At 45.6% G+C, this 26,324-nt stretch overlaps 1 protein-coding gene across 1 annotated transcript in view; it reads left to right on the top strand.

Moving 5' to 3' along the window:
* Positions 1-26,324, top strand: part of AHDC1 (AT-hook DNA binding motif containing 1) — a 429,179-nt gene that overhangs the window by 261,720 nt on the left and 141,135 nt on the right. Inside the window, exon 2 of the mRNA XM_086956877.1 lies at positions 16,225-16,393. Within this exon, the coding sequence (XP_086813003.1) occupies positions 16,225-16,393 (169 nt within the window). The remainder of the gene's footprint in view (positions 1-16,224; positions 16,394-26,324) is intronic.

Raw genomic sequence — 26,324 nt, forward strand, 5'->3', positions numbered from 1 at the left:
GAGGGAAGAATCCATTCAGACCCCTAGGTTCTTAACCACAGCTTTAGGTTTAGGGGCAGGGCCCAGAGCGCTAGGCCACCAGTGCTTATTCCAGGCACTCGAGTTATTCCCCACTAACAAGACCTCTGTTTTGCTGGCATTCAGCTGCAAGCAGTTGGTGGTCATTCATTCCGCAATGGCAGCCAGCCCATCTCTGAATCTAGATATATTCAGAGGGGAGTCTTCAGTCAGGACCACCATCAGCTGTGTTTCATCAGCATATGAGACCATAGTAAGGTCCCATTGCCTGGCGACTGCAGTCAGAGGCTGAATGTAGAGATTGAATAATGACGGGCTCAGCGCCGAGCCGTGGGACACTCCCTGGTTGATGGAATAGGCCTGGGAAAGACAAGGAGGGGCCGATGCACAAAAAAATCTGAAGGTCAAGAATGATCTAAACCATTCCAGGGCCTGACCAGGCACACCAACTTTCTCCAGGCGTTGTAGCAGGATACTATGCAAGACCGTGTCAAAGGCGGCACTGAGATCAAGCAAGATCAGTGCTGTCGATTGACCGGAATCAAGGATGGACCGCAGGTGTTCTGTCACAGCTAGAAGAGCCGTCTCAGTGGTTTGGCCTGGGCGGAAACACATTTTGTGAGGGATCCAGGATATTGTTGGCGCTCAAAAAGCTAGCGAGTGTAGAATTTACATGAGCCTCCGTAATTTTGGCCACCCACGGCAAGAGGGATATAGGCCGAAAGTTAGAAGGCTTGGCTGGATCAAGCGATGGTTTCTTAAGAATAGGGGAAACCCATGCCTGTTTCCATGGTATCGGGACCACAGCAGTGGAGAGAGAGGAATTAACCAGATGACATAGTGGGGCTAGCAAAAGGGAGACAGATTCCTGAAACTGAGCAGGCCTTAAAGGATCGGCAGGGGAGCCAGATTTAACTATACTACTCAGCCGGACAAACTCCTCCTGGGTGATGCTCGGGAAAGCTAGAAGAGACGGAAGAGGCAGGGATCTGTGAGGGACTATAGGAGGGAGAAGGGGTCCTTGGGGAAAAGCCCAATAAATAGTGCAAATTTTCTTAACAAAGAAAATGGCGAGATCCTCCCACTGCTGTTCGGATGATATGGGGGAGTCCAGATTTTTCCTAACCCTCAAATCTTTAATAATTTTAAAGATACACTTAGCTGGATTAGGGCTAAGCTTGATTTTGTTGGCGTAGAGGGTCTTATGATAGTGCTTGAGCTCCCTCAAGTAGCAGATTTTTTTGCCAGAATCATAGTCTTTCCTCCAGTCGCGCTCCAACCTCTTACAGGCCTTCCGTAGAATAGACAGAGACTCATTATACCATGGACTGGCATTGACTGTGCGGCCCATACATCATTTGGCAGGGATGAGCTAGTCAAGCCCCTCTGGTGATCCAGGCACAGAAACAATTATAGCCTGTCTCCGTGTCTTCAAGTGTTCCTAGAGGATTCATATTAAGAAACATGTGAAAGTCCTCTAAGCTCAGTTTACGCCATGGGCGTTTAAAAAACAGGTGGATGGATGGTTTTGTTGGGGGATTCTGTAGCGGGGAAGGAAATTTCCACCAATGAGTGGTCAGTCCAACCCATGGGATTAGGAGTACCCACTGTAGCAGCCGTAATATTCGAATGTGAATGACATTAACATATAACATCATTTAACCCCATGCTGACTTCTGTCCTCCATCATTGTCTGTATTCCTGTTGCCAGTAAATAGACTTCTGCCAATCTATATTGGATTCAAGGTGAGCCTTCTGCCTGATAGATAACTCACCCTCACAAGCCTATGTCCTACGTTTGTCAGCTGCTTTCTGGCGAGACCTGTCCTGCATGTTTTGAGACTCGGTTGAGGTTCCTGAAGAATAAACCCTGCAGTCTATCGATTTTTAGTCATATCTCCTTGTGTGTGGCCTGGTATTGGCCGCAGATGGTACTTGGGTTACAGGTGTGTTAGAGAATCTAGATTGATCGCCTTGGCCGTCCTTCACTATTGGGTGCCACAAGCAAATCCCTCGAATGACTTCCTCTCCCTCTGTGCATAATTGATAGCGCTGCCTTGAGCCGAGGCAACTGGCCTAAGCAAGAGTCCTCTTGCTCATTTGGAATCTCATCTATAGTGTAGGCAGTGCCAATGTCAGGCATCACTGTTGGGCCGCGTGCATTACTCCTTAAACATAACCATACAGAAGAGAGCATTCAGCCAACAGTGAAACAATTCTGGTGTCCGAATAGCGCAATGCTGTCAGTATGGTACTGTGAAGCATAAGTGTATGAAAGTGCCCCATAACATTTCTGCCATCTGAGAAACATTAAGGTTACGGAGCTTTGTGTCTCCCAAATAGCCCTGCCTACACCCTTTCGCAATTCTGTGGGCCTTAAAGGACATGTAGTAGTAATGTTCTGAAGGTGAACCACCCACAACAGTAGCAATTGGATCAAGTAACTGTAACAAATGAAATAAAATTAACAGCACTACATTTACTCGACTGTGCAAATCTTTTAAGCACAATATGCCAATAGCTACAGAAGAATTAATCAGCAGAACAGCAAAGTGATAACACTGGCATAATCTATCCTTTTAATGTGTTAATCCGGGAAATAACGAATTTAGGGTAGAGTATTGGGGGGGGGGGGGGTGAGGGTAGTAAGGCATGTTTCACTGGCATGAAAAAAAAAATCAGAAGGCGGTGAGCTATAAGCCCCGCTGCTCTTGTTCACATTGAATTTTGGAGCCTAGGATTTGTTCCCCAAACTCGGCCCTAATCAGGAAATAGGTATATCAACAGCTGCCAGCAATTGACCTTCTTGGGCAGAATGGCCTTGTCTTCAATCGAAGGATATGTACTTGTGCACTTATTAATTTGTGCTGCTCCCTATGGTAGTCACCCTCCTCCCCCTTGAGTGGTGTGCTTCTTTCAAGCTGCACACAATGAATCCATTACAAGGAGGCATTGGATCTTGAAGGACAAACACTTGGCGAGTGATGTTAGCATCTGGTACCATGCTATTAGTTGATTCTCACTCCCTTCTGCTGTTTGGATGTATATTCTTCCTACAGGGTAGCTGTACCACTTTATTCTCAAATCCTTGGTTAATAAAGCACTGTTCACACCCCTTTTTTCCTCCTCGGTCCTCTTGAAGGTTCTCAAATCCAACCCTGGAGTAGGAAGGACCCAGATGTGCCATCTCCACAAAGCACTCTGGTCAAGAGTAATGTAGGAGTCATCCCCTACTGCAGGTTTATGTTCCCTCTTCTGCAGTTTTGAGTCCCTCAGTCTTATAAATATAGACCTCCAGCTCTTCAGAGGTTTTTTTAAGGGATATACTACATTAATAACTGTATTTTTTTTGTAATATCTCCTAATAAATATTTAAAACAGATAGTTAAATTACGTTTGTGACCTGAAGGAAAAATACACATTTGTAATCCAGAGACCAGACTGTGTAGTTTGTTTTTACGCTTACAAGGAAAATACAAGAAGTACCTACAGTAGATTTTAAATGCAATAGTTAAATTACTTAAAATATGTTTGATTTGGGTACTTTTCCAAACAAGACTTGCATCCCAGAGTCCTATTTCCATTTAATGTTATGTGACATTGGAGCACCTATGGAACTGGGAGCTTCATTGATAGTAGATGAACTGTTTATCAATATCTCTGTCTGTGAACAGGATCCACCTTGCATAATGGTGGCAATAATTAACGTTTGTAAATTTGTAAAGATTTCTTCTTTTGGTGACATATGATTCCAAGTGAAGGGCGTTTCCTTCACTGGAAAGGGTTCTTCATTGATGATCATGGGCATGGAATATCTCCAGATATTTGCAGGATGCATACCATATGTTCACTGAGATGGCCAATAAACTGTTTATGAAATGAATTCATATACCCATGATGGAGTTCTAGAATTTAGAATAGGAGTTCCTTCGCCTGCTCTCCTGTTGGATCTTTCAGCCTCCATCACAGACTGTCAACATGAACACCAGGCAGAGTCCAGACTTATGTTGCGTCGGACTCCCTCAGGTGGTCAGTTGCTTTAATGAGAGGGCATGGAGCAATGCACTCGGGGTGTTATACCTGGCCGTAGCGGAACAAACCTTTCACAGGTGGGTCTGTCTTTTGGCACTGTGAAAGCTTCCATTATACAGTGAACTGTGCAAGGAATACTTCAGGTTCAGTGATTCATTGGTACCCTGAGAAAGGGAATGTTATTTCAAGGTACTGCTCCTTAGATCTCCGTGAAAGTAACAAACACGTACGGTAGGGCACTACGTGAGCCGCTAGTGCGCAACCAGCAAAAGGTGCTTTTGATTGGGAACACAATAGGAGTGGTATTTTAGGTCTCCGTGGAAATGCTGTTTTTCCGAAGCATTGTGGTGATGCTGTTACTCAATAAATTTGGAGGGGCAGTTATTTGTGAACCATAGATGAGCTGTTACTCGCGTCCACTCTTGTATGCAGCCTTACTCGGCAACCCTGTGAGCATAGTTACCTAAGAGCACAATTGTGTGCACTGTTATTGAGAGATGTGGAGTGTTACTCAGAAGCACAGTGAAGCACTACTGCGCTAGCTTTGTTTATATTACTCCGGGTCACTGTGGAGACACAGCTAGAGAGCACAGTAGAGGTACTGTTAGCTACGATTTCCCTCTGGACCCTGCTATGCCGGAGCACCATGGCTAGTACAGTTTATCAAGGACACTGTGGTCGGTTGCGTAGCCTTGCTACCCCTATTCATTGTAGGGTGTGGGTGAAACCACCAGAGCTTATGACACAATGATGCACAATATAATTGAATCATTTTTTGTGAAGAAATTTATGTTGCAAGTTTGTTTACTCAGGTAAGGTAAATTTACAGGTTATCCAGGTGTCAGTAGTGAGTTAAGTGAACAACTGACACCGATCCTGAGAATGCTCGAGCTATCCTATTGGTAACCAAACCAATAACATTTAATTTTCTTCACACCTTAATAAAGTAAGAAAGCTTTGGCATCCTTTCTAGAGTCAAAGCCAAACCAAGGCCTTTACCCATAGTGTCTCGGGATTCCGAGTGTCCCTTGAGGGATTAAAGAGCGCCATATTTTCATCTCAGTTTTCTCCGAAATAACTCCCTGTAGTCTAAGGAGCTAAAGAAGTCCATGGTTGCCTCCCAGAACCACTATCTGGAGGTTCTTGTAGTTGCATAAAGCTAGCTTTAGACTCCGCCTTATGACTCTGAAAGAGGCAAAACATTAGAAGCAAATTCACGGCATTCACAGAGTAGGTAGGTGGGGAAACTCGCCGCCAGGGAGGTCCATCTCTATCTGCGGGCCCCTTATGTACCCCTCCAGCTCGCTCCCAACCTAGTGGTGTAACTGAAATGTTGGGGATGAGAGGTGAGGAGGGTGTAGGGAGAAGGGGGGGATTCAACCTTGTTTTCCATTGGAACACCTTCCAAGGCGAAATTGCTCAATCCTTACTGAGGGGAGTCGTGGGGGGTTGTTGACGTGGCCAGTTGCTTGCAGTCATGAGGCATCATTTTAACGACTGTTTCCCACTGATTTCATTGTAGGCGCTGTTGGGTGGGGGTGGGGGGGGGGGTGTGGGAGGCCCCCCTGGGTGTCACTGTAACTCATGAGGTGCCGTGAGAGGCACTCTTGGCGCTGCTGTTAATCACCCGCCTAGACTAGAGGTACTGTTACTAAAGAATGCAGTGTGAGCCCAGGGAGGTGCTGTTACTCGAGGGTACTGTATTGGTATACTATTTTACCCAGGTGCACTGTTGGAACCTTTGTTGGATGGCACCTCAGGGAGATGTTTTCTCAGGTGCGCCCATGGGATCTGCTGTTTCTCTGGGGCACTTTGGGAGCCTCTGTTACTCTGGGACACGACGAGTGGGCACTGTGGGAGCCGTTGTTAATCGTGAACCCCGTGGGATGCGCGGTTACTCAGGGACGTTCTGGTAGGCACTTGCTTGTGACTCAGTGGGAGGCTTAATTTTGGGCGCCGTGGGAGGCTTTATTTGGGAAGTGTGTGAAGCAGCCTTCCTAAGACGTACAATGGAGGCGTCATTAATGACTGGCTTAAAAGTGACGGACGTATTTCATTTGCCGAAATGCCTGGTGTTCAGTTTTTGTGTGCCTTTTCTTGTGTGCGGCTCTTGCAGCACTGCGGAGGTGCTTGCTGGATTTACGGCTGGAGGAACGGAATTCGTTTCTTTACCTTGTTCGAAGGGGGGCGGCACTGCCTATCCTGGCTCCCAGCGGCCTTCATTCCGCATGCACACTCAGTCCCCATCAGTCCTTGTCCTCCACCGTGAGTGATCACCCCTGGGGGCAGTCTGGGATGTGCGACTGCACATCACTCACTGCCTGACCTTTCCCTGGGCTTGAAGGGGGGTGGGGTGTGTTTACTGCCGCCCGATGCCCTCTGAAGTCCTCCTGCCGGGCTTCTCTGTGCCACCTATTTGGGTATCTGGACGGCGAGGATGGCTGCCCAGCAGGGCACTGAGGCATGCCTCCTTCGGACTGCTGACGGCTGTCACGTGCTCCTGGCCCTCGCCCCTCTCCCCAGGGCTTAGCGCGAGCATGTGACTTGAGGGAAGAATGCTTGGCTTGGCGGTGCCAGTCCACAGAGGCATGTCGTGGCGGGCACCGAGAGTCTGTCTGCAGCCGGGACTTATCGAGTCTTCCTAACCCCTCCCGCTCCCCATGTCGGCACACAAGAGCAAGCTTAGCATTCTGAAGGGCTGCTGCCTATGCTTTCAGTCTCTGCACACTTCAGCAAAAAACTGAAAGGAAAAGAAAGCACAGGAAAGGGGAAGAATGCCCAGGGGCTGTGTTTTTTTCCATGGCCCTCTGTGAGATTCCTGTGTCAGAACTGCTGGCTTCGCGCCTCCAGCAGCTTCCAATTCAGGGTAGAGCAGCAGCTGCACCGAAGGCCAGACCAGCTCTAGAAGTGCCCCAGCCCCCCCCCCCCCCCCCCCTTCCACACACACTTCTCCCCCCACGCTCTCTGGTGTAACTCGGTACCGCCCGACCCTGAATGTACGGGGGTGTCGGGGGGAGAATGTAGCACGGAGCTTGGAGAGACCTGTCTACGTTCTGATGCTTCCATTGTATTGTAGTCTTTGTAAAGCGCCTACCACCCGAAGGTGGGGGCGGCGTGCTTCCGCAGATCCGGTCACTGGTTTGCTGCGTCAACTACGGAGATATTCGTGTTAGAAATTGCCCATAGTATGTACAAATTGTGGAGCCATGGCTATAGCCCTTACTGGGTCTTGCTCAACCGTAAGCAGGGGCGTAGCCTCCATTGATGAATCGGGTGCAATGGCACCGTGTCCCAGAGCCCTAATAGATTCATTGAACCCCGACACATTTTGTATTTTACTATATCAACAGCACTCAAAGGGGCCATTTTCCTTGTGTGCACCAGAGCCTTTGCATCCTTGTTGCCAGGACTTTCCTGGTAAGTGGTAACCAGTTCTATAGTTACGACGTGGACCAAAAACACGCATTGAAGCCTCGGAGGGAATACATGATGTGGGAGACCTTTTCGAGGAGGGCACTCTCATCCCATCCCATCCCATCCCAGAAACTCATAGCGGAGGGGAACCTATGCTCTGGGCAGTTTTTATTACATAGAACTATTATAGCTTCGCTATCATCCAAGTGGGGCACGCTCACCCAGGAACCCCCCCCCCCCCCCCATGCACCACACTTTACAATACCTTCATGTGATGGGGGGGGGGGCACCTCACGCGCTGGTTCGCATTTTCCCTCCGCCAACAAAGAGGTGGACCTCACTCTGTTTCGGCATCACTGGGAGCGGTCCTGGGGAGGGAGTTTACAGATAGTGGACTACCGTCCGAGATAGCCCGACATGCATTCTGCGTAATCAATAGTTCAAAGAAATTCAATTCTTCGTGCTACATCGGGCTTACCTTACTCCAGCCCAAATTAACAGGTATTACTTCAGCTCAGATGCGGCTTGCCCCTGCTGTCTGCAGTTAGATGTCGACATCCTTCATATGCTCTGGCACTGTTCGGTCTTAACTGAATACTGGAACAGTGTGACAATCACCGTGACTACTTGCACCTCCCGAACCATTCCACCTAGTTGGTCGGCCCATGTATACACCTTTTTAGTAGAAACAAAAAAGCTGCCATGCGATTTTTTTGGACCTGGGTCTCATAGAGGCCAAACGATTGATCACTAGGCATTGAAAATCCCCTCTATCACCTCACCCACTGCCTGGCGCCCTTCCCTGCTTAATTGGGCTAAAGCGGAGGGTGCTGCACTAAGTAGGGAGGACCCACTCGGCATCCTTCAATTTACCCTAGCGCCTCAGTAGTACACAATGGTTTCTAAGCTTCAGGAGTTGGTCACTAACGTGGGGGACTCGAATGCTTTATCTGGGCCCGGTACTCTGGATCCATCCCTCACTGACAGGGGTGTAGAGTAGCACTGCCCTCCAGATTGATTTAGCTCTTCTATTTCAAAACTTCATCGCCTCTAGACCCTGGCAGCTCTGGCTCCTCCGGCTACACTAGATGTGGCAGCAGGTCTTAAGTGACTCCAGTTTCCCTTCCTTGGCTTATGTTGTCCTCATTTTGCTGTACCCTATATCCCCAGTTGAGTTCAAACTGCACTATATTTGGTCTGTTTGCATGCCACCCACTGGCGAGACTTGTCGGCACTGATCCCCCCAGTCTAGGGGTATTGACCCATGACTTTGTGATAGCCGTGAGCTTCTTGCCTGTTTCTCCATTTGCTACTGAATACTGCACATTATGCTGTTGGCAATCACTTCTTTTTCTTCCTTTTTGCTGCATGAGCACTGCTCTGATCTTATGTTTTAAAAATGTGCAAAAATGTTAATAAAAAAGATTTTTTTTAAACCCCCACACATTGAAAGCCTCAACGGGAGAAACATGTGCCAGCTAACTGAGCTAACTCTATTTATGAAGGATTGTGTTCAGTTCCCTTTTGCCTATATTGTAAAGCAGAAAAAAGCTTTTAAGTATTGCAAAGCTTTAAATGGACTCCTGCATATGTAGTCAACAACATATTCGCATAGATGACCCAACCTACACTCCGCCCTAAAGAATAATTGTATTAAGTGTGAATGTGCCATCAACAGACTTTTAGGCACTTCTGGTGAGGTTCATCATTTGTAGGGATGAGCTGGGCTCATCCCACGGTGATTGATAATAATTGTAATGTGCAAGTACCTCCCAACTTCTTCTATGCCATGCATGACCACTTCCAGCCAATACTGGCATTTTATTTTACGTAATAGCACCTTTCACTCTGTGTGGTTTGGGCCAACACATTTCTTTGTGAAAAGGAAAACTGCAAGTTCCATAATACGAAAATGCTGTTGTCTGAAAGGCCAAGACTGACAGAAGGTGTCACACAAAACATGGGCCCATTTGGGAGCTGTGTTTGCATACCTGTGCGAGAATTGTGATAGATGGCTCTTAAGGCAACACACACCTTCACCCATAACACTACATGTTGTTCCTTACCATCAATGTGGCAACTTCTGCCAGATTTATCTATCAAATATTCTTCCCAGCTTAATTATTTGTATTTTTTTCCTTGCGAAGCCTACCAGATAGTGCTGCTTTCTGGTTTGCTAGACATCTTGGGAACATTTGGAAAACTTCCCCGATAATGCACTCCGCTCATTGGTTACAATTGGCTTTGTGGTTTGTAACTCACATTTGCTTGCTTTCTATTTGTTGGCTCTATTTGTTTTAGGCTTTCTAGGTTGTGTTCACCCTTGCCCGAACCCGATTTAATGTATTCTTCCACCAGAGCTGGATTTCTGTAAGCAGGACATTGAATCTTGTTTTATTTTGTCACCTTTGCTGTGCATTCAAAGACAGAGGTCAAATGTCAGGCTCTTTTTTTCCAGGGAGCTTTGGTATTTATCTTTCTCTCGCTTACCTGCAAGTGAGAGGGTTATGTGACAATCATGCTGGCTATTGGGGATGTGCTTGAGGAAGGCTGTTGGATGTCATTTATATCTAGCACACAACAACATTTAAATATCTGTAAACTTGGCAGATAATTCAAAGTACATCAGGATTGAAAAAGCACAAATGAAGCACATTGTTTAGAAAATCTGAAGTGTGGTGGAAACAAATATTCTAATACATTAAAAAATCCATAAACTAGGTGATGACATTTCCACACACCGATTGTGCGCTGTATACTTTTATCAGTAAAACTGTATGTCTGTGCAAATGTAATGGTCTTTTCAATTGAAGATGTGTTGTCTGTTATGGGAGTACGTTACCACACCATGCATACTTCACTTTACCCCACATCCAGCCTACTCTGCACCACTGCACTCTACTCTGCCCCACTCCACTCCATTCTACGCCTCTCTAATGCACTCTGCCCCAAACTACTGTATGCATCACTGCAGCCTTCACCACTCCATTTTATGCCACTGTACTCTGCAACATGGCACTATGCCACGGCACCATACACCAATTCATTCTGTACCGCTCCACTCTATACCAGTGCCCTCTGTGCCAAACCACTTTATGCTACTCTTCTCTGCACTCTATGCCACTCTACACCACTCTACCCTATCGTGCACCACTCCACTCTGAAACAATCTCCTCTATGCCAATGCACTCGGCACAACGCCACTCTTATTCTGCGCAACTACTCTCTACTCTGCAACACTGCACTCTACAGCAGTGCACTCTACACCCCTTTACTCAAAACCAATGCACTCTACACCAATCTACTCTTCACCACTGCACTCTGCAACACTATACTTTGCTGTGCACCACTGTACTGTATTCCACCCCTCTCTACACCATTGCACTCTACGTCACTCCAATCTATGACACTCTATCCTACTCTGCACCACTGTACTCTACTGCTCTCGGTTCCACTCTACTCTGCACCACTTTACTCCACACCAGCAGACCCCCCAGGATATAGTGGCATGGATTAGCAAATTTAGCGGCACAAATATAGAAATTTAGCGGCACAAATATGAAACATTTTCGGCACTTTATTTTACTCATAATCATTCATTTTCTGCTTTAAAATAACGGAAACTGTTTTAGCAGAGTATTCTACTTTAAAATGGGCCCTGATGTGATGTAATTTCCTTAGATGTCCCTTCCACTACCCCTAGCATTTTAGTTAATTTGCCCATGCTCTAGTTGGCCAGGTTACCCCCTCACCTTCCATGTCCAATGTGCCTCTATTTAAAATATATCTTGATGCGTTGAGACGACCCATACTTTCATATATTAAAGCAACTTCTGTATTAGAAAGGTTTATTCTGTCCTACACGGAGAGACGGGTGGCTAAGCTTAGGGTCGCCTTACTGGATGTGGTCAAAATGGGATTACTGAAATGACAGTAAAACCCTGTATTTTGCTTTTAAATACACAACAAACAGCCGCCTTTTGAGTCGGGTTGACGGATTTTCAAATAGATGTGGAAAGGTGGGAAAAACTCCTGCTCTCTGTAATGGGGAAAGTGTCAATCGTTAAATGATTACGCTGCCAACATTTTTATATATACAGCAAACTATCCCTTGGATAGTGTCTGAGCCCTTCTTTGAAAGAATGAACAGAATACTGTGTATTTTGTTTTGAGACAGAGGTACGATCACACTAGAGCACTACACATAGCACTGCGGTCGGTGCATCATGGTGGTATATCTCTTGTGATATAAAGAGAGAGAGGAACCCCTTGAGGAGAACAAGGGAATTGGGGTATTAAACCTACGTCAAAACAAATGGATTCCCTTGGATTGTATACAAAAAAAGCTGAGAATTAGCTATAACACAGTAAAATTTACATCACACACGTTAAGAATATGAACAATATTAAAATTAAGAGTACAAAACAGTTTATTGAAACATTAAAAATAGCATACGGTACACTTCTAAATAATATCCCAAAAATTTTTTTAAAAACAAATTTATAATTTTGTGACCTGCACAAAAATATACGACAGACAAAACTGAATTGTAAAACATAGAACTTGTAAATTACAAAACGTACATTCACAATAAAAGTTTCAATCAGCCCTGGTGTTATAACCTCACAATCTTATATACATCGGGGAGGAAAGCATGAATTGTACATGAACTTGCGTCGACGCGTTTCGGTGGTTGTGCGTATGATTAGGTTCCACCTTTGTCAAGACTGTTATATTCGTTGTCTGTCATACAGATGGATCTTCATCGATCTCCTGTAGGTTTCCTGTGCGTGAACCCTTCTGTAATTTATAGTGGCTGTGGTTTTGGGAGTGCCAAGTTTATACCATCTGCAGGTTATTCATACAATTCCTATTCCGTAGAAGATTAAGGAATTAGTTCTAGTCCGTCAATAGGTGGACACTTTTGTGCGATTGGACGACCGCTGTGATTAACAAATGTCGTGTTACACTTCTGGTCAGGAATATAAAATAGACCTGATAAAATCACTCAATATGAGAGGATAACTTGATATGAAGATTATATGTAGAGGCGCAGTGTGCTGCCTGGTCTTAGTTGCGTGCTCGGGTATTTCAGGTCATTTAGATAAAAATATCCCCTGTTTAAGCAGCAGCGTGGCTTCACTACGGGTGTCTGTTTGCGAGTGAACTCAACCAGACACCCGTAGTGAAGCCACGCTGCTGCTTAAACAGGGGATATTTTTATCTAAATGACCTGAAATACCCGAGCACGCAACTAAGACCAGGCAGCACACTGCGCCTCTACATATAATCTTCATATCAAGTTATCCTCTCATATTGAGTGATTTTATCAGGTCTATTTTATATTCCTGACCAGAAGTGTAACACGACGTTTGTTAATCACAGCGGTCGTCCAATCGCACAAAAGTGTCCACCTATTGACGGACTAGAACTAATTCCTTAATCTTCTACGGAATAGGAATTGTATGAATAACCTGCAGATGGTATAAACTTGACACTCCCAAAACCACAGCCACTATAAATTACAGACGGGTTCACGCACAGGAAACCTACAGAAGATCGATGAAGATCCATCTGTATGACAGACAACGAATATAACAGTCTTGACAAAGGTGGAACCTAATCATACGCACAACCACCGAAACGCGTCGACGCAAGTTCATGTACAATTCATGCTTTCCTCCCCGATGTATATAAGATTGTGAGGTTATAACACCAGGGCTGATTGAAACTTTTATTGTGAATGTACGTTTTGTAATTTACAAGTTCTATGTTTTACAATTCAGTTTTGTCTGTCGTATATTTTTGTGCAGGTCACAAAATTATAAATTTGTTTTTAAAAATTTTTTTGGGATATTATTTAGAAGTGTACCGTATGCTATTTTTAATGTTTCAATAAACTGTTTTGTACTCTTAATTTTAATATTGTTCATATTCTTAACGTGTGTGATGTAAATTTTACTGTGTTATAGCTAATTCTCAGCTTTTTTTGTATACAATCCAAGGGAATCCATTTGTTTTGACGTAGGTATATCTCTTGTGGACAAAAGGGCATATTACTGGGCCCCTCCGCTCCAGGTTATTAATAAATAGAGATACACTTCACAGGATGAACCTGAGACGAGACTGGAAAAGATGCTAATGGAAACGCATACATATATATATTTTTTTTCTACGGAAAACATCTTATGAGAGGACTATTGGGACCCACCCAGGCTAATGGGTAGGGCCACAAAATGCATGGGATTCACCAGAGAAACCCCTCTATGGAAATGGAAAAGGCTACCAAAGGTGAGGAAACTGGCGAGTTTTAAAAGGTGGAATCATATTGGTACCTCCAAATGGAGAGATTAAGTTGAGGGAGGAGAACCGAAGTCTGCAGGTGGAATATAGCTTAGCTCCCATCCAAAAATATAAATACTTACAACTCAGACAAGCTTTAGGGGCAAAACTAGTTAACTGGACCGACCTGCATGTATTGTTCCCTCTTGCAATTCTGTTCTCTCCTTACATGACATTCCCTCCTCCCTCCCCTTCTCCTCTCCCCAAACATCACTCCCCACTTCCTTCATTTTCTTGGGCACCTATGTAAAAATCGGGCATTTTTACCAAAGTGCCGATTACGCGGGCACTTTTGTAAAAATCGCGGCGTTTTTACAAGTGTGCCGATTTCCCAGCAAACCGCGAAATCCTGTAGGGTCTGACCAGTGCATCGTACGACCGATTACTCTGCAACACTGCACACTCTGCCAAAGAACTCTACTCCATTCTGGTCTGCATCATTCCGTGCCACTCTAATCTAGTCTGCACCCCTGCACTCCACGCCACTACACTCTTCACCCCTCCACTCTACGCCACTTCACTCTACTCTGAAACAATCTGCTCTACGCCACTGCACTCTACTTCACTGCAGTCTACTTTGCATCACTACTCTACACCACTGCATTCTACACCACTCTACATCACTGCACTCGACGCCAATGCACTATACACCATTTTACTCAAAACCAATGCAGTCTATGACAATCTACCCTGCACCACAATACTTTAAACCACCTCACTCTAGGCCACCCTACTACACTCTGACACTCTACTCCATTAACATCTACTCCACTATATGACACTACTCCACAACACTACTCCACATTACTCAATGACACTTTAATATTCTCTAATCTCCGACACACTTCTCCACTCTACTGTACGCCACTCCATTCTGACACTTTGCGCCACTCCACTCTGCACCATTCCACTCCTACACTACTCTACGCCACTCCAGGCTACGCTAATCTACTTCTCTCTACAACACTCTACTCTACACCCTCTGCCCTTCCACTCTGCTCTACACCACTCCACGACACGCTGTGCCACTCTACTCCACTCTGACACTCTACTATTATGCCATTCAACTCTATTCCACTGTACGCCCTTTCACTCTACAACACTCTTATTCTCTTTACAACACTCTGCACCAATTCATCACACTCCTCTCCATACCAGCCAACTCTACACCACTTTACACTACACCACATCACTCCACTCTATCACTCCACTCTACACCACTTCACGCTGGTCCAGAACACTCCACTCTCCTTTAAGATGGTTCACGCCACTCTCCTTTGCCCACTAACTTTTACGTATACTGAACAGCAGCCACAACATAGCTAAAACATTGGCAAAGCCAATGGTTCTTGCATAGGTGACACCTGTTGGCTTTGCCAATACTTGTTTGGAGAGCTGCAGCTGACATTGACCCATCAAGGCTGGTGATGCGCACCTACCTGGGACAGACATTCTTCTGTTTGCAGATCGTCATCCCCTCCAGCTTCGAACCTGGGTGTGCCCAAGTCACAGTAAACTGGGTGGCGGTCAGGCTAGAAAAGAGCGATTAGCAGACGGGGATAAGTGCAATAGAAATGGGGACGGTGAGCAGTAAAACAAGGGGTCTTGTATGGGTTTCATAGAGTGTCAACACAATGGTCATTGGACCTACCCTTTGATTTCAAATGGACAGTGATGCACTAAAAAAAGATCCAATGTTTCGAGGCTTGATGTGGAAGAATGTGGGCATCAGTACTATCCTCTATACCCCAGAGCCTCAATAAAAGGTTGCTTTTTCCTATTTTTATTCCTACAAAAAGACGAGGCAGTCTTGCTTGGCATGATTGCTGTTTGTAACACATTTACAAGACGGACATCCTTCTGTCCTGAGATGTTACTCCTTTGGACAGTAACCAAATGGAGAAAGGATTAAGGCAAGTGTTTGCAAAAAGTTTAAACTGGAATACTTTCTACGAATTTCGAGAGGGAAAAGTGCAAAAGTACAAATGTTAGTGGTAAATAACATTTTCGTTTTTTTTATTTAAATAAATGAAACTGTTCCCGCAATGTAGGTTTAACCCATTGGATGCAACAGCTGCTGCCCAATAGCTTTTGACTGCCCCTTATAAGTGACACGCTACTTCAGTGGACACGCTACTTCAGTGTTTCTTCTAGGATCCTACCCTACCCTATCCTGCACTTTACTTTTCCTTTGCTTTTCTCTGTGATGTTGCCTCGGAGCTACTCTGCATCGTCATGTCAAAATGTTTCTAGGAGCTGTAAATGCTCCGATGAAATGTGGCTTTCGATTTTATATCCAGCTGTCACTGCTCTGTGGAATCCTGTTGTCGAACATGTTAGACTAGGCTTATTGTGATGGATACTAGTCTTGAAAGCAATTACCGCATTAACACTTGGATCTTATTTTGTGTCCACAGATGGCATGTGTGGGGTCCAGCATCCTCCTGGCCTGGAGAACGGCAGCAGCCTGGGGGAGTGGTACCCATACTCCCCGGAACCCGGAATACACGATTCGAGCACCGACATAGACCACAGCAGCGAAAGGAACTTCAAAATCAATTTACATTACAAACGGAAACGGCCCAGGTAAGAACGGACCATGGAACAAAGGCTGGGATGGGGCGAGAGGGGAGTGGACCTGTGACGAGACGGTGTATGGGAAGGCAAAAGCGTGAGTGTCGTAACGGTGAAGGATGAAGAGTTGTACATTGAGTAAACACTAAGAAAGGCGTTTGGGTTTGAGTGATAAGTCTATAGGCCATTGGAGCGATAATAGTCGAGACGGAAGACTGGGAGCGCAATGAGGTGACCACCAAGAGCAAGGTGAGTGAGCTGAGACCTCAGAGGGGTATGTACGGGTAGGAGGAGGGCTGACGTGGAGACTGCAGAGGTGAAGAGTATGGGATATTAGATGACAGAAAGGTGCTAGGGAAAGTGAAGTGAAAGCTGAGATTGTGCTTGTGACGTAAGATCCACGAGGAGATACAGGAGAATGGAGAGTTAGGAGGAATGTCTGGTGAATGGTGGCGATGTACGAGCTAAAAAGTGATGAATAGGCTTGGGTAATGTGCCAAGTATTGGTGTATATGGTTGGAACCAAGTGTGTAATCGGTGCCTTGTATTCATTTACTTCTCATCTGGTGAATAACCTTAAAGAAACTACAAACCAAATGCGATCCTACTGAAAATAATTTGTGTACATTGCCAAAGCATTCATTTTGTCCACCCTAAGCGTGGAAGGGTATACTCAGATGTGAGTCCCTTGCTCATTGCACCATCAGGATTCAAGCAAGCCGGGCAGACGACGGCTGAAATGCCAGAAACCGGTCCCCGGAAGCTTGTTTCCTTCCCAGTGTAAGAATTGGCTTGGTAGTTTGGTTTGCCCTGTTCCCATCATGCACTGGGACAGGAACAGACTAATTTGCATATAGTCAGGTTCTGAGCTGGGATGGTGCAGTGAGCTAAAAAACGGTGTTGGATCTAGCCCTGATCTCTTGACTGGGTGAGAGTATTCTGCTTAATTCAGAAACTCTGTCCATCACCACCCCTTGTTGTTAAATAAAAGCATTCGTACACGGCATAGTTACAATGCAAGTTTAACCAAACATTTAAATCCAGTCAACTCTCCAGAATGTTGGTCTTTATTTCACAACTCCTGCCTTTCTTGCACTCAATTAAACAACTGACACCGGCTGTTAAAGAGTTTTCAGTACCCTACTTCCGCAGTCCTCTTTCTGTTTTGGTGAGAGCAGAGGGATAGAGAAGTCCGATTGGGTTTGACAGTTGAGGGGCGAACAGAAATTGAGTGTAGAGCGGAGGAAGAACATAAGTCTCATCCAATCATGTTGACAAAGCTCTTCATGTTGTACATTTTGAAAGAACTTTGAGTCTATGCAAGACTTCAACCTTACCCTAAACCAGTCGTGGGAATGCGCAAGACTCGGCTACCTCCATTTCTATTAGCTTGGTGTATTGTATCTGGCATCTCATTGTTTGAGGTGTAAGGGGTTCTGCTTTCTTGGAGGGCCATGCACTAGCCACTTAAATGAAGGCTGCATCTCTGGCCTTGCATACAGGGTTCCAGTTTCATACACTGCGATCACTTTTCCCAAGCCAGTATTTACATTACTGTTCACTTCAAGCCTAGTAGCAGTCTACTCTGTCTACACGTCCTAGCCCAGTAGGCTTGTTAATCCATTCCCACTATTTGAGAGTTCATCGAGGGAAGGCTGAAAATGTCTTTGCCCATGACTCCAAGGATGTCTACCTGATAAATATTATTTTCTTTCCAGGGCACCTCTGGTTGCAGTTCTACCTACTAGTCATCTAGTTTCAAGTTTTTATTATTATGTTTTGGCTCTCATTGAGGGCCACATAAAAGACATACCACCAATACAAGTAATAATACATCAAACATATTTCATCTATATACAATATTTCTAGTACATATGTCGATCAAGTCCAAAGAAAAAGTCATTCATTAAGTAAGCACGAAGAGGAGCTGGCACAATAAATAAATAACATTAATAAATATCTAAAAAACTTTTGAAAAATTTAAAAATGAAGAAGCAGAACACTTCATTTGGAGGGCAATATAAAGATTGCATAAAAATATTTAGAGTAGATATACCTAAGCGGAGACAGATAGGTTTTAGCCATTTAAGGCGCAAAGTGCGAAGTGCTGGGCAGATCAACAGAACGTGCATACGGTCCTGTATACTAGTATTACAAAAATTGCATATATTGGATGAACCGTGCCATTTAGAGAGAAGTACATTTAATGGCAATAGATCGTACCGAAGAAGGAACCAGAATCTTCTGATGCCATGGGGTAAGTTCCATAAAACATAATTTACTGCTTTTTTGGCAACATATGAGTTAAGGAGAAGATCACAACCCCCTTTTCCTTGTAATATGTTTTTATCGGTTAGAAAGCATAGTTCCCATGATGCCTGTTTTAGCAGGTTTTTTAGTTGTACTAGAGAGTACTGGAACAAAGTACCTTCCTCCAACCTCAGAATAGTCACCGCTTTTCTGAAGTTCTTTACAAGTAATGAAAACTCTTTAAAGTTGCCTAATAATTCACTCTTCAGCAGTGCCCTCATTGTCCCTGGTTCCGCTCTGGCTAGAGAGGCCACCCATCGTACCAGGGCACAGAGCCCCTGTACCCAGCTACCCCTTAGCCCAAACTCAAGTCTGCATGCTGCTAAAGAGCAGTTAGTATTTAGGGATGCGAGGGATCTCAGAAGTTTCCCTTCGATTTTATTGCAGAAATCCCATAGTTTTATATCTATGAGTTCAATGCCGTAAATAAGGGTAGCGGGAATCTTAGCCTTATATACTTCAAGCAAAGAGGCAAAGTGTCTTTTGCCAGTTGCTGAGTAGAGTGTTTTAAGGCCATTGCCATGTGCTATAGCCTTTCGTGCACAGTATTCGATGTGAGGCCTCTCGCTCATGTTAGCCGCGATGATTTTCCCCAAAAAGGTGTAAGTTTTAACGACCTCCAATTTTTGACCACCGATTTGCCAGCCGAAGTTTTCCGAGCGGCACTTCCTTCTCCCCCCTATACACATAATTTTGCTTTTGGTGATGTTAATTTTCATAGAGTGGGAGACTGCAAAAGCATTAAGGGCTTGCAACCTATTTGCCAAACCTTTCGGTGTCAAATCAAGGAGGAGGATGTCATCAGCGTACATCAAGCAAGAAACAGAAGCCCCCCCTATCACTGGAGCAATGCCCTCACAGGCCGCCACCACGGTAGGCAAATCCTGCGTGTATAGGGAGAACAAAAGGGGCGCTAGAAGACAGCCTTGCTTTAGACCATTAAGGGAAGAGATACGATCCGAGAGACCTCTTTCCCCCCCCTGCAGCACCCTACACCATGTTTCCGTATGTAATGAGCGGACAAGCTCCAGCAAGTACGGGGGTACTCCAAGAAAAGATAATTTTCTCCACAGCGTTCCACGATCCACTCTGTCGAACGCTGTGGAGAAATCAATGAAGGCTGCATAAACAAATCCCCGTCTTACTTTCGTATACTTGTCAGCTATTACGTGCAGGGCGGTTAAATTATCTAACGTGCCATGTTCCTTACGGAATCCCGTTTGTTCACGTGGTAAGATGTTGTTCTCGTCGACCCAGTCGGAAAGTAGCCTTAAGAGACATTTTGCAAAAATCTTGCCGACTGAGTCGAGGAGCGCAATCAGGCGGTAGTTACTAGGGACTTCCCTTGCACCCTTCTTGAAGATGGGTATCAGAATACTACCCCTCCAAGATGCTGGAACCCTTTTTGTCTCAAAACAGGATTTGAATAGAGGGTAGAGAATTTTACTCCAAAGTAAAGGCTCCTGCTTGAGAACAGTCATGGGGAGTTCGTCCGGTCCCATTGCACCGGACGAACGCATATTTTTTATGGCCGATACTATTGTTTCCTCTGTGGGATAGATAATTTCACCATCAGAGGTTACATCAGGGAAATTATTGTCCTCTATAATACCATTCCCCCCGTAGAGCTCCCAAATGTAGGAAGACCAAACATCTTCGGCAATAGGGATAGAGCAAGGGATTACTCTATTGCCACATTCCTTCCCAATTATAGACCAGAATTCGCGGATCTTGCCATGCACTACAGCTTCCCTTAGGTTAATCCATACTAGGTCTTCCTTCTCCTTTTTTATTGTCGCCTTCAATCTAACTCTCTTTCTTTTTAACCTAGATATTTCTTTTTCCCGTTCCCCGTTTCTGTTTAGAAACTGGGCGCGTACTAGTTTATTTATCTCTTTATTTAATGTTCTCAGAGCACTGGGGATATATATCCGCTTTAAAGGACACCTAGCTTTATTAATATCTAAAATAATGTCCCGCATAAATTTTTCGAAGCTGGATATTTCTAAACCATGCCAAGCATTCAGGTCTGCCATGGTTTTACACAAACTGTCGTGCACCCTAGCAATTGCAGATGGATTCCAGTAGCATCTACCAGAGGAAGCATGAAAGTCCGTAACTTCACCATTAAGAGACCATGATGCCGTACTAGGTGGTTTTAAAGAAATAGCCAGGATAAGTATATTATGATCACTCAGCATCGTAGGAACTAGTATAAGATCCAAGATGCGCGGGAATATATCATAATCAGATATCGCATAATCAATTATAGAGGGCTTGCCATGGGAATTATGCGTAAATTTTGCAGGTACATCGGAGGGGAATCTCCCATTTAGAATAAGCCCCTCGACTATCGATAATTCCTCAAGGAGAAGTTTCCCTCTTTTGCTAGTTGTAATTTTATCTGGAAAAACAGATTGTGGTATGAAAAACGCCTCTTCTTTTGCTCTATTTCTGAAAAGATTCATACTAGAGTTAGATATTTTGCAATTTAGGTCGCCTACTAATATGACTTGTGGGGCGGGAGTTCTATTTTTAATGAGGCCAATATATTGAAATACCTGCTTCAACACACGGTTAAAACACTCTCCGGGAGGGATATAAACATTTATAATAACAACAGACGTCTTCATGGGAAGTGTGGGAAGGTTTGCTATAGATATAGCCTGGAAGAGGTTACTAGGGTCGATGTACTGAGCAAATTTCCAATTCACTTTGTTAGATAACAGGCAAGCGATTCCTCCTTTAGCGTGGCCTTTCTTGGAAGCAACAGCCGGGACTTCCAACACAAAATAGTCATTTCTGACATCAAGTTTACTAGTGCACCAGGTTTCTTGGATACAAATTACGTTTGCACCCAACGTAAATAAAAACTCCAGTTTCTCTGGGCTGTTGTGTATCCCGGCTGCGTTCCATGAAATAATTTTCAATTGGTTATTAAAGATGCTGAAATAATTTAGGATTGTCTATGGATTTAGCTGCTAAAGCACTGTGCAACCAATTCCATCGATTAGAATCCTCTAACAAAGAGGAATTCTTGGTCAATGGGAGTGGTTTTATCTGGGAAACTAAGCGTTTCCCTTTTGCTACCCAGACCTTTAAATCTTTAAAGGATGAACCAATCCCAGTTTGTTTATCATCTTTTTGGGGCATCCTATAAGACACATCTTTATAACCAAAGTTCATTATAGGAAGGACATCAATGCCTGTACATTGGAAGCACTCTGCCTGTTGCAAGACCAAATTTACAATTATTTTTGAGTAAAATTTCACCCTAATACTTGACACAGTTTTCCCCCCCAACAGAGAGACTAGCTCAATGTCACTTGATTGGATGAGCTGTAACTTATCTATTTCACCAAAACGTTTTAGTAACCATGATCTGTTTAAAAGTAAATCATTATCAAATAGCGGCAAAAAGTCCAACACATTAGTGTCCACATAAGATAAAGCTTCTTTTTGCTCATGGGGAGCAATTGGCGGCTCCTGTCCCCCCACTATAATAGTGAAAGGAGAAGCCAGTGGGTTAAGACCCCCGAATTTCAGTTGATTAACATTCCCTGGATTCAGTTCAGGGGGAGATCTTAAACCCACCCCAGCTTCTTGTATTGGGACCTCCCCAATCGTAGGTAAAGAGATTACAGGGGTCTCAGGAGTATGGGAACTAAGACTCATTTCCACGGCCACCTCTGCTTTTGATGTAATAAATTCAATGGCACTACTTTCCCCATCACTCAGATGTAAAGAGTCTTGAAAAATGATTCGCCTCTGTCTTTTCTTCCTATGCTTTCTCACCGGTTTCCTTTTATTTCCTTTGTATTTTTTATGTTTTCCATTTTTTTCCCTTACTTCTAGGTTAACCTCGGTAGTTGATTTTTTATTTTCCGCACAAAAGATAGGAAACAGATCTTGTGGTACCTGGCAGTCCAGTTTGGGCATACTTCCATCTTCCAACTCTAGATCCCCCTTCATAGTGCACTTAGTTGCAGTAGTTTCGGTGGTTACAGGCGGGCCTTTAACACTATTATCAGGAACTACCAAAGGTATTGGAGCTGGGACCTTCGAGTTTTCTGTACACACCTCAGTTTCCCCCTTTTTCAAGATAATGACTTGCGGGAGGAGTGGGGTGATCTTCTTCTCCGGCGCTTTTTGAACTAGATGTTCCAAGATTTGTGTAACGGAATCCAAGATGCAGTCCGAGCTACCAACAAATTTCCCCAGGAGAAACAGAATAGAGGCTAGCAGGTGTTCCAAGGCAATAAGGGACTCCGATACTGGTTTATCTACTGCCCCAACTGTAGGGCAACTGCCAGACAGATTAAGAATTGGACTCCTAGAAGTACTTAATAAGTCAGACATTTCATGTTTGCCAACAGAGGGGGTACTACTGTAGAGATGGAGCCCAGATGGAGTCGCCCTTCCCGGGAGTTTATTAATTTTTGGAACATCCGGGCTGTCAGGTTTCACATAGCGGCCACAAAGTTCAAGGTCAATGGAAAGTGGTAATGAAACCTGCCCATCCATACTGTTCAAAGAGGGCTCCAAGAGAGGGACGGGGACATTAACTAAATCGCCTTTAGGCAAAGTTGCAGGAGGATCAATAGCCCCGCCCTCCTCAAAATGTACAATACTAAGAGAGTCAGTGGGTATCGTCTGTACTGGTTCAGAAGTTATAGGCAGAGCGTTGCTATGTTCAACATTAGTATAAGCCTCTTGGTTTGTTTGGGCCATGTTATCTTTTCCACCGGTCATTAGGAGTTTGTCCCCCGGTTTTTCCCATAGTTCAAATAGCTGACATTGGCCCTTTAGCAGCGGGTTACTCACTGATTTATTTCTCAGGGGATTAGATTTTGTTTTGGCACAGGTTCTTCCACCCACCATTCTACCAGAACGGAGTTTTTTAATCATCTTTTTAGATCAAAGCTTCCCACACCTACGACGTATGTAGGAATGAATATTCCAAATATGAGAGTGAAAAATAAAATAACTTGGCTACACACAGATGTGAATTAAAATTACAATAGTACGGCCAGCGTTCTTGTACAAACGTAGGAATTCACTTCTCTTGGACCGACAACAAGATAGAATTGGAGTACAGAGAAAACGTTAAAATAACGGGGCCCAGCCCAGCCTACCTCGGCCACTGAGGGCCACAGAGGGCCCGCCCTTTGCCCGGGCTTAGCCCCGGGCGCTCCCGCGCGCTCCCGCGACGCTGGGGTGAGGTGCTCTTATGCGCCGCCTGGCGCGAAGTCTGCCCCGTCTTCCGCTGCGGGGCAGGCCGGGAAATGTAGTCCTGTGGTCCCCTCCGCTTCACTACCGCTTCAGGTTGGAAAGTGCGGCGGCGGGAAGGGTACCGAGACCAGCAGACTCCGGGCTTCCAGCTGATTCTTGTGCTGCGAGGTAGGCACTCGCGTTCCGCGTCCTTAGCGGGGGTTCAGGGTTCACACAGCAAACAGTAGAGCGTCACCCGCTCCACCGGGGTGAGGCGCTCTTATGCGCCGCCTGGCGCGAAGTCTGCCCCGTCTTCCGCTGCGGGGCAGGCCGGGAAATGTAGTCCTGTGGTCCCCTCCGCTTCACTACCGCTTCAGGTTGGAAAGTGCGGCGGCGGGAAGGGTACCGAGACCAGCAGACTCCGGGCTTCCAGCTGATTCTTGTGCTGCGAGGTAGGCACTCGCGTTCCGCGTCCTTAGCGGGGGTTCAGGGTTCACACAGCAAACAGTAGAGCGTCACCCGCTCCACCGGGGTGAGGCGCTCTTATGCGCCGCCTGGCGCGAAGTCTGCCCCGTCTTCCGCTGCGGGGCAGGCCGGGAAATGTAGTCCTGTGGTCCCCTCCGCTTCACTACCGCTTCAGGTTGGAAAGTGCGGCGGCGGGAAGGGTACCGAGACCAGCAGACTCCGGGCTTCCAGCTGATTCTTGTGCTGCGAGGTAGGCACTCGCGTTCCGCGTCCTTAGCGGGGGTTCAGGGTTCACACAGCAAACAGTAGAGCGTCACCCGCTCCACCGGGGTGAGGCGCTCTTATGCGCCGCCTGGCGCGAAGTCTGCCCCGTCTTCCGCTGCGGGGCAGGCCGGGAAATGTAGTCCTGTGGTCCCCTCCGCTTCACTACCGCTTCAGGTTGGAAAGTGCGGCGGCGGGAAGGGTACCGAGACCAGCAGACTCCGGGCTTCCAGCTGATTCTTGTGCTGCGAGGTAGGCACTCGCGTTCCGCGTCCTTAGCGGGGGTTCAGGGTTCACACAGCAAACAGTAGAGCGTCACCCGCTCCACCGGGGTGAGGCGCTCTTATGCGCCGCCTGGCGCGAAGTCTGCCCCGTCTTCCGCTGCGGGGCAGGCCGGGAAATGTAGTCCTGTGGTCCCCTCCGCTTCACTACCGCTTCAGGTTGGAAAGTGCGGCGGCGGGAAGGGTACCGAGACCAGCAGACTCCGGGCTTCCAGCTGATTCTTGTGCTGCGAGGTAGGCACTCGCGTTCCGCGTCCTTAGCGGGGGTTCAGGGTTCACACAGCAAACAGTAGAGCGTCACCCGCTCCACCGGGGTGAGGCGCTCTTATGCGCCGCCTGGCGCGAAGTCTGCCCCGTCTTCCGCTGCGGGGCAGGCCGGGAAATGTAGTCCTGTGGTCCCCTCCGCTTCACTACCGCTTCAGGTTGGAAAGTGCGGCGGCGGGAAGGGTACCGAGACCAGCAGACTCCGGGCTTCCAGCTGATTCTTGTGCTGCGAGGTAGGCACTCGCGTTCCGCGTCCTTAGCGGGGGTTCAGGGTTCACACAGCAAACAGTAGATCTAAAATCACCTTGAACTGAATGAAATGCTCAAATGGGATGTAGAGGTGGTAAGGCCTGGGCTGCACTTGCATCGTCCCTGGGCACCATGGCATCATTAGTTTGTCTTGACTCTCACGCCACTTCTTGCCACATGGTGGCATTATTCTTGAAAGCTGCTTAAAAAGACCACCATTCAGAAAAGGATAACAGAGCTAGCTACTAGTATTTATTTTATGGTTTTATTCTTGTGTACCTGTTTGGTTTTCTCTTCGAAAGGGATGAGTATTTTTCTCATCTCCTTTATAATTTGCTTCGTTTCTGTCTTTTATGCTCTTCAGAGATATACGTTCCATAGAACCCAATGCCTAGTTGAATGAGGACACTCATTGTCTATCTTTGATCCTGGTGCTGTTGATACTCTAGTTTAAAAGATTGATAGTTTCTCTCTGTTGGTAGGGACTACACTCTAGATCCTATTCAGGATGTTGAAACCAGTAGCCTTGGGTCACCATTGGTCTCAGTGGTAGATTAACTTACACCAGCCTATGGTGCTTCACTTGTATACAACATATAACTCTGGAATGAATTTTACCATAATTTGCAAGTTAGACAGTGTGCCGACCTTAAAACATGTTTGTTCTATTATCCATTGTCCTGTTGCTCGTCTTCAGCACTTAGTGACCTGAACTGGGTTTTCTTTAATACATTATCAATTTCTGAGAGATGGGTAACTACAACTGCCTCTCTAAAGTTAAACTTCAAACCCAGCTCTTATCTTCGATTCCATTTTTTTCATAGCAAAAGAACACTGGTACAGTTACCAGAGGTATCTCTTTTCCTCTCTGGGGGTACATTTTCTATTTTTGTTGAATTAAT

This window comes from Lissotriton vulgaris, chromosome 2_1 (genome assembly GCF_964263255.1).
Source record: "Lissotriton vulgaris chromosome 2_1, aLisVul1.2, whole genome shotgun sequence".
In the NCBI taxonomy this organism is placed as follows: domain Eukaryota; kingdom Metazoa; phylum Chordata; class Amphibia; order Caudata; family Salamandridae; genus Lissotriton; species Lissotriton vulgaris.